General features: G+C 38.0%; 1 protein-coding gene across 1 annotated transcript in view; it reads right to left on the bottom strand.

Annotated features, from left to right (window-relative positions):
* Positions 1-477: 477 nt before the first annotated feature.
* Positions 478-17,013, bottom strand: part of HAO1 (hydroxyacid oxidase 1) — a 72,288-nt gene continuing 55,752 nt past the window's right edge. Inside the window, exons 5-8 of the mRNA XM_036752933.1 lie at positions 15,136-15,227; positions 9,532-9,690; positions 9,379-9,448; positions 478-3,882 (exon numbers count right to left, since the gene is read on the bottom strand). Coding sequence (XP_036608828.1) covers positions 3,812-3,882; positions 9,379-9,448; positions 9,532-9,690; positions 15,136-15,227 — 392 coding nt within the window. The 3' untranslated portion in view covers positions 478-3,811. The remainder of the gene's footprint in view (positions 3,883-9,378; positions 9,449-9,531; positions 9,691-15,135; positions 15,228-17,013) is intronic.

Raw genomic sequence — 17,013 nt, forward strand, 5'->3', positions numbered from 1 at the left:
AGGAAAATTCAAATTAATTACTCATTGAATCCTAGGACTTATTTTGACCATCTTAATAGGTTGTTTTTAATCTTTTGTTTTTAGATCTCAGAAAATTTGACTGTGAAAGTATGTATACATTAATGAATAAATTCATTATTTTATTAGAAAAGAATAACAGTTAATTAAGCAACAATAATCTTTCTTTTTCCCTAACCATGGACCATCAGAGCACAGAGGAAGGAAGGTGCCTATTGCTCAAGTAGGATTGGGATAAGGACAGGAAATCACATCTTTTAAACCATAGAAATAGTCCCCAACATGTAAACATGCGATATCATCCTTCTCTATCTTTTGAGTAACATTTATATTATCTAAAATAAACTATCATTCTGTTGTTGTTCCATAATTGACATGTGACACAGTCCACATTGTAGCAAATATAAGTTGAGTAAACAGAAAGCATTTGCTGTCTTTATGCTATGAGAAACATTAAGGTTTCCTTAAACAGACAAACTTTATTTTGTTGCTATGCAACTGTCATGCAACACAGTCCACCAGGCAGTAAATAAAGAAGGAATTTTACAATGAAGAGGAAAGTCTTTTTCTCTCTGCTTGAGATCAAGCCACAACTTCCTTTCATGTTATACTATCCCATCACTGAGCTCAAGGCTATTTCACAAACTTCAATGTTTTGGCAAGATAAACAAATGAATGAATAACACAGTGCTGACATGGATACAGTTTGAAAATTGCACGCGAGGAAACTTCAATACCATTTAGTTCAATTCTTCCATACAGTCCAGGGAATTCATGTTCTCCAAGCATAGAAGGGCAGGAAGGATTCCACTTCATAGACCCCTTCCCATATTCTCCCTGGGAGCTATGTTTATGTAAGACTCCAAGGAAGGATCAATCTCTCTCCCCTGCTAGTCTAGACAGCCATTCCCTAAAGTCTAGACAGTCAAGACTTTTAATGCATGGCTTTCACAGGCACTAAAAGGTGTCAAACAAAAACAACAGAACTGGGCCACAGAACTGGGAGGACAAAGTGCCCAGGGACCCTTACATACCAGTAATAATATGGGAAGAGAGAAGATGTACCTAGTGTTACTGAATTTTATACAGTGTAATGTCAGTAGAATGTAAGCCCCCGTGGGCAAGGATGGTTTTTATTTCTGTCTTTGTATCCCGAACACCTTTCACATAATAAGTGTTTAAGAAATGCTTGTTGGTTTGGATTGGTTGGGAAATAAAATGACAGAAAGAACGCTAGGCTAGGAAATGGGAAACAGAACATACGTTCTAGCCCAAATGCCAACATTACCTAGAAGTATGAGATTAGGGAAACCACTTTGACATAGAACAATGTTAGTCACATCATATGTAAAATGAGAGGTGTGATCCAGACAATCTTTTAAGGTCCCTTCTAGCTCCAAAAAGCTATGAATCTAGGTGCTACCTTGAGTTTGACTTAAGTTATTTTGCTCATTAACTTATTTTTAGACTGTGACATTGATTTTAAGGATCTTAAAATACTTCATTAGATTATAAAGACAGAAAATATAAATTTAGAGATTAAGTGGTTTGTCCAAGAAAGAACTATTTTTAGCAAGGGAAAGAGAGAGATAGAGAAATCATTGTGTTTTATTTTGCTTGTCCATATTCTTTATACCTGCTCAGGTCACTATATGATTTTTCATGAAAATGTTGCTTTAATAAATATAGAGGTGTGTTAGAACCAACTCAAATCGGCTTGAGAGAGCCAATTGTTAAATTTTCAGTGTGATCATTTATACCTTGAAAATTGGAAGATACTACAAATCAGACCTTGATTTATTGTTTAATTATCTACGCACAAGAAAGTGTTGTAGAAAATATTAATCACAAAAGATGGAACTGGAAAGTTTGCTGCGCACCCTTTTTTTTTCTTCCTTCTGAAGATTCAATTGTTAAACATTTACCAGCACAACCTGTGCCTAGATTCTCACGTTGAAAATTTCTGTGAAGATCCACACTGAAACAGAAGCATGAACCCTCATGGAAATGGAAGCATGGTTCTTTGGGCTAAACAAAACAAGAAAAACTCACATTTCCTGAGCTCTGCTCTTGTGTTGTCCGTTTACATAATTTTGAGGAGGTTCTCTGATCTTTCTGGACAAGTTCCCAATAAATAACTTACTCTTTGGTTAGATCTAGTCTACAGAAGGGAGGTAGTGGAGTAAAGCTCTAGTCTGGTAGTCAATTCATCTTGTTTCTAGTCATGGCTTTGCCACCAATAAGCTAGGAAACCTTGAACCGGTCACTTCGTCTCTATTTTCTCATTTACATAAAGAGTGCATTGAACTAGATAATCCCTAAGTTTTTAGGCATTAAAATTGTATGTATTATTTAGTAAAAAATTAAAACTTTGTCATATAGTAGGCACCACATTGCACAATTTTATATCCAGCATAGCTCTTAGTATATAGCAGGGACCTAACAAATACCTTTGGATGATTGATTTATTGATATTGATTGACTCCATAAGTCATTTTTTAAAAACGAATTGGGACAATACGAGCTCTGTCAATTCCTGTGTAGCCTTGGTAAGTTATATAACCTTCCCAGGCCTCAGTTTTCTCATATGTAAAATAAGGGGGTTGCTCTGTAAGGTCCCTCCCAGTTTAAAAAAAAGGAAAAATCTTGACTCAATTCTAACTCAAATAACTATAGTATTTGCTCTACACACTTGAAAACAAAATTCTCTAGTTGTAGTCACTTTAAAAAAATCAGGTAAAGTTAATTTTTATGCTAGGGAATTTTATAAGGCTAGATTAAGAAATGGGATCATCCCAGTTTGAAAAGTAGAGGAAAGATCTACAAAATGTGTAGTATTTTCAGATAGCGATTAATCCTCCCACATTTTCATCTTGCAAAGGATTTTATAACCGCTAGGGGACTACAGCTAAGGGATACCCTTTTCTCAGGAGAAAGAAATCCAGCTTCATAATTTTGAGAGGCAGTGAGTCTTTCTTTAGTACACTTTTCCAAACTGAACCTGGATGACCACTTGTCAAAAATATTGTAGAAGATATTCCTATCCTTGGACAACATGGACTGGATAGCTTCTAACATCCCTTCTAGCCTGGAGATTTTGGGGGCATCCCTAGGATTGTAATAGTAATAGATGAGTTGGAAAATAAGAAAATAACAGAGGTGGAGAAGTCATCAGAAAAGATCAAAAGAATTAGGGTAATACGGATCTTTATTACCCAGGAGGGACAAAAGAGAAGTAAGCCACGGACAAGAGAAGGCTTCAGTTGTGAAACAAGCAAACTCCTTATCATATGTCATTAAGTGACACAATCCCAAATAATGCAAAGTCTGCTTTTTATTCATCAAATCAGTTTCACAGCCCTGCCTCCAATCTATCCTTAAGCCCATGACCTCAGTCTTAAGAGACACAATTTTTAGGTTATCTCCACCAATTTGCTTGAGCAAACATCTCTGTTTGGTCATTTATTTGTCAGTAGTGGGTACCCCAAGTTTTGCCAAAATACATCTTTTACCTTTTAAAGAGAATTGAGTTGTTTAAATTCATTTTCAATGTTTTCTTTTTTAACGGTTAATATATTCCTAGGATGCAAGTGCATTTTTTAAATGATCCTGGGACACCCATTGAAAAGTCAATAGCAATGAACTAAAAGGGGTTTCTATTTTGTTGGGGAAGAACGACGCTCTTTGTATGGTGGCTCAAAATTACAGAGTACGGTCACCCTCTGCACAGTGTCTCTTTGTCAAGAAACACATGCTGAAAGAAAGAATACAGATGAGAAAATAGTGTGCACTGTCAGATCTTGGAAACAACCAATGGATTTGTCCTCACCAATGTCTTGTCAATGTCTTTTACATTCCGGCACCCTAAAAAAATAAAACATACATTTAATATAAAATAAATGCAATAATAATCAGTCGGGTAATGGTTTTCCCAAGGAATGTAAAACTTGACTAATGTAAAGTTTATGGTTCAAGGTAGGCCTGCCAACTCTTATGTGGCATGAGACCATTTTTATTACCTAAACAGTCCTTAACACGAAATGACTGGCACATATTTTTATTAACACAAAGAGTATATTCTTTCTGCCACATTTAATAGATCTTTGGGGACTGAAAGCTTTCCTTTAGGATCTGTCTCTGTAGCAAAGGAAAACTCAGGGTGATGATTCACAGGGTGTCATTCTTCCCTCAGAGACTGTCTACACAGGCAAAATGCAATGAAGAATCAAACAATCATGTCAAAAATTCAATCAATGTAGACAATCTGAGTCATAAAGACAAAATTTTTTTAAAATAACAATAAACCTTCCTTCTTCCTTAGTTACATGGTTTTGGAAATGGAATTATCAGGACAATTGCCTCAATAATTCATTTCATCTTCCTTGTACAGATGCACACTGAACCTGTTCTGAATCAGTAACTTCAGATGATTCCAGAATGAAAGAAGAAAAGTAATGGATGGCCTAATAGGGGACCACAGAAGAAGCCATATCCTGTTCCTACTCTAGCTTCTGATTATGGAAAAACTGATAATTCTTTCAGTATATTCAACAAGCATTTCATAAATTGTAATTGAATGTTTCATTATTTCCTTCACTTGGGGATCTATAGGAAACAGCCAACATACCACACCTTTGGATAACCCACATGTGAACATCAACTGCAAAGTGGAAACCATTTATTCTACGCCAGACATACTTTATTCAGGGATCTCATCAGCTCTCATGTATTTAAATACTTATTCCTATGTTGATGAGTCTCAAATCTACATGTCCTGCCCTAAACTCTCTGCTGACCTCCCATCTCACATCTCCAACTGCCTTTCAGATATCTCAAACTAGATGTCCAGTAGACATCTTACTCAATACATTCAAAACAGAACTCATTATCTTTCCCCCCTAATCCCTCCCTTCCTCTTACCTTCCCTATTACTGTAGAGGGCAGCACCATGCTTTCAGTCCCTCAGGCTCTCAACCTAGTAATCACTCGATCACTCACTATCTCTTATTCCGCCACCCCAACCCCATATCCAAAATGTTGCCAAAGTCTGACAATACCACGTTTGCAACATCACTTGAATGTGCCCCTCCTCTGACACTGTCACCGTTCTGGTACAGGCCCTTATCACCTCATGCCCTGGACTATTGCAATAACCTGCTGGTGAATCTGATGGCCTCAAGTCTCTCTCCATTCCGTTCCATCTTCCATTCAGCCACTAACATGATTTTGCTAAAGCACAAATCTGACCATGTCACCCACCCCCACTCAATACACTCCATTGGCTCCCTACTACCTCCAGGAACTTTAGTTTGGTGTTCAAAGTCATTCATAACCTAACCCCCTCCTAACTTTCCAGCCTTATATTATTTTACTCCCCAATACAAACTCTTCAGTCCAGTGACAGTGGCCTTCTGCTTGTTCAATGAACAAGACACTCCATGTCTCAGCTCCAGACATTTTCTCTGGTTGTCTTTCATGCCTGGAATGCTCTCTATCCTAGTTTTCATCTGCTGGCTTCCTTTAAATCCCAACTAAAATCCCATCTTCTACAGGAAGGCTTCCCTAACCCCTCTTAATTACTGTGCTTTCCCTTTCTTATTTATTTCCATTTATCTTGTAGACAGCTTATTCATATACATTTGTTTGCATGTTGTCTCCTCCACTAGACTGTAAGCTCCTTAAGGGTAATGACTGTCTTTTGCCTCTTTTTGTATCCCCAGCACTTAGCACAGTGCCTGGCACATAGTAGATGCTTCAAAAACATTTTTTTTGACTGACTGACCAAATAATGTACTTTGAATCTGTCTTTTTTCTTTTCATTCCTGCTTCTACCACTTTACTTCAGGTCTTTATCACCCTCTGCCACAGTAAACTTCATTTTAAAAAATCATCATCTCAACCATGTTCAGACACCTGAGTCAATTCCAACTTTCCAAATACTTTAGCTTCCAATTCTAGTCAACTCCCCCAATTAAATACCAACCAACCATTCCATTCTTAACAACTATACGTCAAACTAGATTGATCCGCATAATGACTGTGACACATGCTTTTTTTCTTCCTCATCTTTACACAAACATTTCTTTCACATAATATGATCCTCCTTTCTTCCTTCTCCTCTTCCTCTACTCCTCATCTTTGAAGACCAAACTCAAGAGCCATTTCCATTACAGAACTACCAAAAAGGTTCTGCCATCTCCTTTTTTATTGAATTATTAAAGCACATTTATTTTCTGCCCCATTCAATTGATATGTTTTACATTATCTTGCATTTTTTTAGTTATTGCTTTATTTTTATGTGTCATCTCCCCAACAGCAGCAAAAATTGATACATTTAGATCTAACTTTAGTGTTCATAAAGCATTTTACATATACGGGGTCTCCAAAAGGAAGACCATGTATTATTTCATTAAAGCCCTATAACAACTCTGAAGTAGGTAACATAGTTATCATTATCCTCATTTTCCAGAAAAGGAAACTGATCATAGGCAGTTATGTGGCATAATGGATGGAGCACCAAACTTAGATTAAGGAAGACTTGAGTTCAAAATTGGCCTCAGGAAATTACTAGCTATGTGATATTTAGCAATTCACTTAACTGCTATCTGCCTCAGTTTCCTCAACTGAAAAATGGGGATAATAATAGCATTGCCCTCACAGGGTTCTTGTGAGCATCAAATGACTTATCAAAGTTTACACAGCCAGTAAGTATTAAAGGCAAGATTTGAAACCATTTCTTCCTGACTTCAAAGTACAGTACATCCTGAAGCCTCTCCGAAAAGGCACATCCAGCCTCCCTCTTCCCCCTCCAAAAAAAGGGAAAAACTAGGTAGCTAAAATGAAATTAATGATAACTTCCCAAAAAGATTTTTAAAGAGAAAACAAAGCCCCGTTAAAAAAACTTTTACCCAAAGGGGAAGTATTCCTAGGAACCTATTATTCTTAAAGATTCTAGAAAAACCCCTACAGTCTGCTGGTTGGTCTCCTCACCTCAAGTGTCTCCCTATTCTAGTCCATGATCTACCCATCTGTCAAACTGATCCTCCTTAAGTGCAATTCTGAGGGCCAACTCCTTGGTGCAGTAGATGGAGTGCTAGGCTTGGAGTTAGGAAGACTCATCTTCCTGAGTTCAAATATAGCCTCAGACACTTCCTAGTTCTGTGACTTTGGCTAAGTCACTTAACCCTGTTTACTTCAGTTTCTTCCTCTGTCAAATGATCTGGAGAAGGAAATGGCTAACCACTCCAGTGTCTTTGCCAAGAAAATCCCAAACAGGGTCACACAGAGTTGGACATGACTGAAAACAACTGAAACAACAAAAGTGCAATTCTGACCACTTCTGCCCCCTATTTAATCAAATCCAGTAGGTCTTTATTAGCTCCATGATCCAATATAAAATCTCCTGTTTGACTTTTAAAGACTTTTTTATCCTGAATCCTTTCTATCTTTCAGGTCTTCTTATACCTTACTTGGACATGACACTCCATCTCTTAGCATTTTCATTGTCTGTTCTCCATGCCTGAGACTCTCCCTCCTCATCTCTGCCTCTTGGCTTCTCTGGCTTCTAATAAGTCTCAGCTTAAAGTCCCATCATCTGCATCTCTGTAATATTAGTGTCATCCCTCTGACCCAACCCTCAATTTTTCCTGTATATATCTTGTTTGTATATAATCATTTTCCTTTTGTTTCCCCCATTAGTCTGAAAGTTCCATGAGGGCAGAGACTGTTTGTCATCTTTCTTTGTATTCCTAGTGCTTCATACAGTGCCTGGCACTGTCTGTCTATTGATAAACTGATTGACTGAATACAGATGTAATCTATAGCCCAGAAACTCAAGCTATGGGTTCTCAAGAACTGGTTTCGATCTAGGAAGAATTCTTATAAATATCAAATTAGTTCATGCACCCTCTGACCTGAGGTTTCCCTGTGGAGATGCAGAATTTGGCTTGTTTTGTCCTCACCCAAGGTCTATTATAAACACATCAGAAGATCTATTTAAAAGGAATAGAAAGTTGCACATAACAGATTTGCAGTTTCATGTGAAACCATCTTTTTTAAATTATATTGTGTTATGGAAATGCTTGTGTTATTCCATAAACTTTAAAAAAAAACGTATATAGCTTGCATATGTGGGTCTAAAAATGTGGGTCAAAAGAGCCCTGAGTTCCAATACAAATGCAATATATTTATACAAATATATACACATATATATGTGTGTGTATATATATATATGTGTGTGTGTGTGTATGTATACACACACATGTAGATACACACGTGTATGGTGTGTATCTGGAGGGGGTGTAGATTAAGGACAACCTGTACGTGAAAGGCAGTGGGTTATAGTGGATAGAGCACACGACTTGGATTCATATCCCACGTAAGATACCTATTGGCTCTGTGACCCCAAGCAATTGATGTAATTTTTCTGGTGCTCATCTTTCTTTTCTATAAAACAAAGGAGTTGGACTAGATGACCTCTACAATCCTTTCCAGTTCTAAGTCTATGATCCTATAATCTTTATTTCAGCCCCAAGAAAGAATGTAAAACACACACACATACAGAGTGGAATCTCAGGAGCCTATAAACAGCCAAACCTTCCCTTGCCACCCACCTTTCCCCAAAAGCAAAATCATTATAGTGCTGCTCTGTGTTTGAGACTTCCCTTAAAGAGAAATGCACTGGGGGATGCTAGAGAGTCAGCTGTCTTCCCAATGGACCTGAATGGCCCAAATAACTCACAGTGGTTGTGAAGAAGAAAAAAAAACTTCCAGGTTGCTCCATTATTTTGTCATTCTCTCCTTCTCTCCAACTAAAATGCAAGCTCTTTATAAACAGAGAATATATCTTACACTTATATATCATTTTGGCACGTGTCTATCACAATACCTATATAGAGCAATCACTCAATTAATAAGTGGTCAATCCTTTTTAGTCATAAGAATATGTTTTATATTAAAAATACATTACAAGCCCCTAAGGGACAGAGACCATGTTCTTCCAAGATGCCTACTATAGGGAAAGGAAATGAGCATTGATGAAGTACATACGCGCCAGGCATAGTATGAAGTACATTACAAATATCACCTCGTTTGATCATCATATCAACTTGTAGAGGTAAGCATTATTGTTACTCCCGATTTATGGTTGCAGAAACAGAGGTAGACAGGGATTAAGTGACTTGCCCACAGTCACACAGCTAGTAAGTGTCTGTGGCTGGATTGAACTCAAGTCTTCCTGACTCCAGGCCCAATGCTCTATTCATTGTACCATAAAAGCAGCCTCACTGTAGCGTTCGAAATTCAGCAGAGGGCACACAATAAATGCTACTGATTGGTCTGATGAAAGACTTAAGAGCTCACCAGTAAGAGCCATGGCCAACCGGAATTCTTCTTTCAGCATTTCCAGAACCTCCTTCACTCCTTTCTCCCCCTAAATAAATGAAAGAGTGAGAAGTATTTGGCTTAGTCTGACTCATTCATACCAGACATTTGTTTATCTAATTATTCAATTACCTGATAAGCCAATCCCCAGATGATGGGTCTCCCCACAAATACAGCCTTGGCCCCAAGAGCAAGGGCTTTCAGCACATCCGTTCCTTTACGTACACCCCCATCCAAGAACACCTCCACCTTTCCCTCCACGGCCTCTACAATTTCAGGCAGGACATCAATCTGTGGAGGCAAGACAGAAAATGTTATGTCATCGGTCCATTTAAAGGGAATACCTATCAAGGCCACCCAAAGGCTGGTAATCTCATCAGACCAAGACTTTAGGTGATAGCAGCAGGCCACAGGAATGCAGGTTTAGGGTCAAGAGTAAAACAATTTCCTTTAAAAAAAAACAGAAGAGGAAGGGACTAGGAACTAAAAGAATCAACATTCCCTTCACATTCATATTTAGGGTTGGTGGGATAACCTCTGGGAGAGTTTCCTGTAAGGAGCTGAGGGCTGAATTTGGCCACAGATTTCCACCATGGAGTGAATACGGGTAGACTTTGGCCCATAGCCCTGAATGGTTTGGCATGTAATGTGAGTTTTTCTCCCTTCCCATTTGGTTTTTGCTGCCTTGCCAAACATACTTTGGATCAATTTACATATACACTGCTTTCTTCTTATATTCAGGCAAATTACATCAACATATAAGTGCTACAATTTCCAAACTATGATGCAAGCTGTAATTAAGCACATTTCCCCAATTTGTAAGGAAAAACAAGAAAAATATTAACCAGCTTGGGTTCAATGCACATTTTCAAAGCCTATCAAATAGTCTGTTTAGGTTTTTTCAAATACTGAATATGGCCTAAAAATGACCTAGGAAAGACATTTATGACATGAACCTTGTGCTACAAAATTGAGTCCAGATTGGTGTCATGTATCTATGGGATAGAGGGTTTCATCTGTGGCCTAGCATTTTCAACTGTAGAGATGGAGCTGGATGTTACTTTGCTGTGCTGTATAATTTTCAGTGAGACAGATTATAAATAAATTTAATGTCAGCCCCCTATTTTACACACCTATTCTATTTCTTACCTTGCAACACCCCATATATGTCAGGTATTGAGAAGCGATGGCAATGGTCTGTGGTTTCCTCAGGTTTTACTTCCCAAAGGTATGAGAGAAAACTTTTTTGAGTTTAGGTTTTACACTTGGCTATCTAAGAAAATGCTATAGGGAGAGATGTGGTACAGCAGATAAAGTGCTGGACCTGGAATCGGGAAATTTGAACCTGAGTTCAAATCCAGTCTCAGACACTTACTAGTTGCGTGACCCTGGGCAAGTTGCTTAAATTCTGTCTTCCTCAGTTTCCTCTTCTAAAAACTGGGGATGATTCTAACTCTCTCTTTGGGTTGTTGTGAGGATCAAACAAGATAATGTATATATAGCACCTTAAGACATTAAATAAATGCTCGCAATTATTACTGTAGAATTAAGAGACACTTGAACAGTATTCATATACCCAGGGACAGCTCAAGTCCTCCTTAATGAAATCTTTTCCCCTTCCTGACCTCCACAAAACTCATTGTCTATACGCTATGTATTGGTACTTCTCGATCCAAGTCAAGAAGCATTCATTCTTCACTTCCACTGAGGCTTCAAAAAAGAAACAGCCTCCATCCTAATTTTATCCTCTTTCTTAAATTTTAATGATGTCTTTCTCCCAACAAGATTGTAACCTTCAGAGCAGAGACTAAACTCACAAGAAGTATAGACAAATCTGAGAGTTCCAAGAGATGTCATTTCAGTCAACCTTGACTTAAACAAGATTCCTCTCTGTAATATCCCTGACAAGTGGCACAGTGGAGAAAGTGCTGGGCCTGCAGTCAATACAACCTGAGTTTAGATCCGGCCTTGCACACTTACTGGCTATGTTACCCTGGGCAAGTCACTTAACTTCTGTTTGCCTCAGTTTCCTCATCTGTATGATGCCTCCCAGAGTGGTTGTAAGGATCAAACAAGATAGTGATTGCAAAGCCATAACACAGTACCTGGCACGTAGTAAACATTATGTAGACAGTAGCTATCATCATCATTATTAATATTATTAGGGGGCCAACTCCAGCTGTCCTGATCTATATCTTGCTACTGGATCCAGGTGGCTCCAGAGGAGAAAGTGAGGCTGGTGACCTTGCATAGCCCTTCCTCACTTAAATCCAATTCATTTGCAAGTCGCGACATCATCTTCCTGATGTCATGGTCCTCTTCAAGAACGAAGGACGAACACAACAACATTCATTTTTATTATTCCTTGAAGAATTCCATTGAGGGAGAATGTATTACCTCCCATGGCAACTAGTTCCACCTATAACAAGCTATCATTGGTATGTTCCCTCCTCCCTTTATATCATGACTAAATTTGTCTCTTTGCAACTTTCACCCATCATTCCTAGTTCTGTGCTCTGAAGCCAAAAAAAATAAGTCTAAACATTCTTCTAGGTGTCAGCCATTCCAATCCTTGAAGACAGCTATCACACAGTAATAACTAGCACCTGTTTAGTACTTTACAAATATTTCATTTGATCGTCACAACAACCTTGAGAGGCAGGTGCTGTTACAATTCCCATTTTACAGTTGAGGAAACTGAAGCAGACTTGCCCAGGGTCAGACAGCTGGTAAGTATCTGAGGTCAAATTTGAACTCAGCTCTTCCTGACTCCAGAGAATCCACAGCTCCATCTGGTGACCACAACACCCTAAATCTTTTCCAAGTTAAATACTGCCAGGGGTTTCTTCTATCCTTCCTCGTATGACATAATTTTTGGTTGCCCTCTTCTTGCCACCCTCTAGGATATCAAGGTCCTTCCTAAAATGTATCTCCTGGAACTGATGCAGTTCTTCAGGATGTCACTGGGCCAGAACAGAGAGGACCAGCACCTCCCTGGTCCTAGATAGTTTATTTCTCTTAGCACAGCCTCACATGACATTAGCTTTTGTGGGCACCATACCACACTCGATAGCTATCAATAACTATTTATTAGAGTTGATATATGATGTGACATGATATGATAACTATTGATAGCTATTTGCAATCCATTAAAACACGGAGATCTTTTTGAGGTAGATTATTATTCTATCTTGCCATGCACTTACAAAGTTAATTTGTGGAACCCACACTTATTCCTATTCTATTTCATTTTATTAGGTTTTTCAATATATTTAACCTATAAAGATATATAGCTTATAACACAAGGGTTCCGCCAACTTGATTTTAAAAAATATTTTGATACTTATATTTCTATATGATTAGACTCATTTGTAATCCTCTGGATTTTATGTATTTAAAAGCATTACTCTGAAAAGGACTCCATATGTTTCACCAGACAGCCAAAGGAGTTCAGGACACAATGAAGGTTAAGACTTCCTGATTTGCTTATAAGATCTTTTGGGTTTCTATAGCAATCATTCTACATGCTCTGTTCCATATATGTCTTCATAATTTCCTACAGTACATAGCATTTGGCTGGACATAAAGTAGGCAGCAATCAATCAATCAACAGGCTTTTATTAAATATTTACAATGCCCCAGGCACTGTGCTAAGCTCTGGGCACTTTGCTAAATTCGAAGTACTCAAGAAGGCAGCTAGATGGCCTTGCTAGGTGGCTAGATAGCTAGAAGGAGCTCCAGACCTGGAGTCAAGAAGACTCCTCTTCCTGAGTTCAAATCTGTCCTCAGACACCTACTAACTGTATGACCTTGGACAAGTCAATTAACCCTGTTTGCCTCAGTTTCCTCCTCTGTAAAATGAGCTGAAGAAAAAAAATGGCAAACCACTCCACTTTCTGCCAAGAAAACCCCAATGAGGTCACAAAGAGTCAGATGCGACTGAAACAACTAAACAACAACAAAAGATTTCCTGGCACTGAGCCTCCATTTATAGATGATTCAGAGAGCTCACAGCCCAACCATTTCCTACCAGCTAAACTCCTGGATTCAGCTCCACCGTTTTCATGCTCCTCCACCTGGTACCTTCTCTTCCCTTCGTCCCTCCTTAAGCTCCCTTTTATGTCCTCTCCACCTCCATTAAAATCCAAGCTCTTTGAGGGCAGGGACTGTCTTTCTTTTTCTTATCTGTATCTCCAGCACTTAGCACAATGACTGGCACATAGTAGGTGTTTAATAAATGTTTACTGAATTAAATTGAATTCTGCTAGGTGGTAAAGGGAGAGAAAAAACAAAAAGAAAACAATTGGTGCCTTCAAAGAGTTTTTAATTCCAACTGGGGATCTTATATCCTATGATCTATACCAGAAGTGCCAAACCAGTTCAGTTCAGGCATTTTTCATCCTGACTTTTCATGACCCCATTTGGGGTTTTCTTGGCAAAGATACTGGAGTGGTTTGCCATTTCCCTCTCCAGATCATTTTACTTATGAGGAAACTGAGGCAAACTTGCCCATGGTCACACAGCTAGTAAGTGTCTGAGGCCAGGTTTGAATTCATGTAGATGAGTCTTCCTAATTCCAGGCCTGACACTCTATCCACTGCTCCACCTGACTGCCCCCAAGGGTCAAGCTTACAGTCTGTAAAGGATACCAACCAAACCAAATTAAAATATAATTGGGAAATAGTTAACAAAATGAATAACAATAAAACAAAACATAGGTAATGTTAATTTGTGGTTTTCTAAATCAATATGTGGCCTGAAGGGATCATTTCCTATTTGAGTTTGACACCACTGAATTCTACGGTATGTATCAGAGACCCAGTAGGTCTCTTCTTAGTGCTTAGGAGCTTATTACAAGGTCCTGGAGCAAACAAGAGCCTCAGTATCTACATCTCACTTATCTGGGCATGAAAAAATACTTGGGACCATGACTCTGACCACACAAACCACTGGGTGGACATTCCAACCAAATCAATGAGTCAATTTACTTGTAAGGAAGAGTGGGTGGTAGAAGAAGGTAGAATCCGATGCAAGTCACTTGATTACTTGTTAAAGTTAATTCACTAGCCAAAAGTCAAAACCATCAAATTACTAATCACAGGCAAAGAACAGTTTATATGTACTTAAAAAAGGATGAGAAGTGGATCATTATCTAGACCCAGAGACCTATTCAGATTACTTGAGTAAAAATAATTCAATTTAAGGTAAATTTGGCAAATATTTTCTATTTCACTTTGGCTATAGATCACAGAATTATAGAACTGAAAGGCACCTAAGAGATTAAGTAACTTTACCTCCCTCATTTTTATGGATGAGAATATTAAAGTAGAGAGAATTGGGCAATTTACCCAAGATCACATAATTAGTTAATGGTAGAATATAGGTCTCCTACCTCCCAGTTCAGTACTTGATTCACAAAGTACTTAGTTAATCATGGAGGACCTCAGAGTGAGAATGAACCTTAGAGATCAGCTAGCATGATTAAATGGTTCATTAAGAGTTGAGAATAGCCTAATGACATAATATTCTCACCATTAAGTGCTTGTTAAGTTTAAAACCCTTTGGCACATATGTTTACATATGAATCATTATTTGATGGCTGCATGTACACACAAATACAAAAAAGACAGACTAAGATCAAACCAGACAGATAGAAAAATGGCTAAAATTGAAAGCGCAGTGGAAATTTTTCAAGGAATACTTGCCATACATATTCCGCCTTTTATCAGTACTCACAGTGGCAGGCACTCCATCCAGTTGGCGAGCACCATGATTGGACACCAATATCCCATTGACACCGTATTCCACAGCTTCTCTGGCATCATCAGCTGGAAAAACATGATTCAGCAGTTCGGTAATTAAAGCTAAACTGAGGATACTGTTGCAAATTGCCTGTTTTCTATTTTAAAAAATCTAAATAGTATTTCTGAAGGGTAGATTTTATAATTCTTACCTCAAAATATAGATTTGAGGAATGTTTTAATGGATCGTATATCATTCCCCCCAGCAGAATAAAAGTTTTCTTGAAAGTAGGAACAGGCTTATTTTGTCTTTGTACCCCTAGTTCTGATCACAGTAGCTATTTCATAGTATTTTATAACTTATATTATTATATTAATATTAATTAATATTATATATTCTGTAAAGTATTTCATAGCCCATATCCATGGGATCTGATGTGTTGGATCTCATCAGTGTGACTGTTTCATCCAATAGTGAAGATTGTACACAAAACTCCTGTATAGAGGTAGCAGAACCACAGTAGGGACAATGTTCTTAACCAAGATAAAGTCAGAATTTGCATCATCTTAAATAAGGAATAACTGATGCTCCTTGTGGAATTTGCATGGACTTCAATTTTGCTGATAGTCAATATAGGATAATAAAATGTTCCAAATGAACAAATTCCAATATGTGAATTATAAGGGATTAAACAAAAGAACTTGGTTATATTCATGTCTATACCTACACATACATATCTAAATACATATGTGTGTGTATACTTGCAAAAATGATCCCCATGCTTGATGTAATTATTCAGTTATGTGGAAATAAATTGACAAGATTAAAAGTGTTAATAAAAATGAATGGAATTTAGGAGAACATAAAAGTTACCTTCAAGTACTTCAAAGGCAGTCAAATAGGAAGTGGGATTATACTTGTTTTGTTTGGCATTGGAGAATAGAACTGGTAGCAATGAGTGAAATTTAGAGAGAGGGAAATTTAGGCTTGATCTAAGGGTAAGATACAGCCCCCATTGTTATATGGAGATTTTGGTCGCTAATAAGGGCAGAAAAAAAAAATATTTGTGTAAAGAACACTGATGAAAACACCTTGAGAAGAAACATAGCTCCATTCCCCACACCCCACCATACAAATGCTTGAGGAGAGATATAGACTGTTCTGAAAACCAGAGAAAAAACCGTTTTGCAAATAAATGTATTGACTGAGAGGACCTGTTTGAAAGTTAGAGCACAGAATTATGTAATAATGGATGCAATACATTATCATATATTTTATTCATTGACTGTTTTCAGAGTTTTGAAAGTTATAACTGCAAAACTACAAATCCACTGTTTGGGAACTGTGGGAGGATGATATAAAATCTGCTTTGAGGCATTAAAAGACACAGGGGAAGAAGCTGAGAGAGGAATCAGATTAAATTAGAGATTAGAAGCCTGAGAAACTAGAAGACTCCTAAAAGCTGACAGACAGGTTCTTCAGATGTTTAAGAGTTTTGCTGATTGGCAGAGAGACATTGCTTTACTGAGAGTTGATTGTCCGGAGAAAAGAGGGCTTACTAAATGCGCTCTTGAGCTACTGAAAGCTCACTGTAGGAGAGCTGTATTCTGACACACTGAGAAGAGCTGTCTGGGCTAATTTTCCCCTCCTACCATACACAATTTGAGATCGGGGAAAACTCTCACTCTTTATTTCCCCCGTAGTTTAAGAGAGGGGGAAGGGATAGAAAGACAAGCTTTGTAGCTGCTTTTCTTGGAGCTACGCTGCTATATTTTGCTAAAAGATTATAACCCATTCTCAATACCCTGCCACAGAGAAGCAGTTTTGGCCAGGAAGTGATGCATGGTACAAATGGTTTTGTGTTATTTTTTT

Source organism: Trichosurus vulpecula, chromosome 3 (genome assembly GCF_011100635.1).
Source record: "Trichosurus vulpecula isolate mTriVul1 chromosome 3, mTriVul1.pri, whole genome shotgun sequence".
Lineage (NCBI taxonomy): Eukaryota > Metazoa > Chordata > Mammalia > Diprotodontia > Phalangeridae > Trichosurus > Trichosurus vulpecula.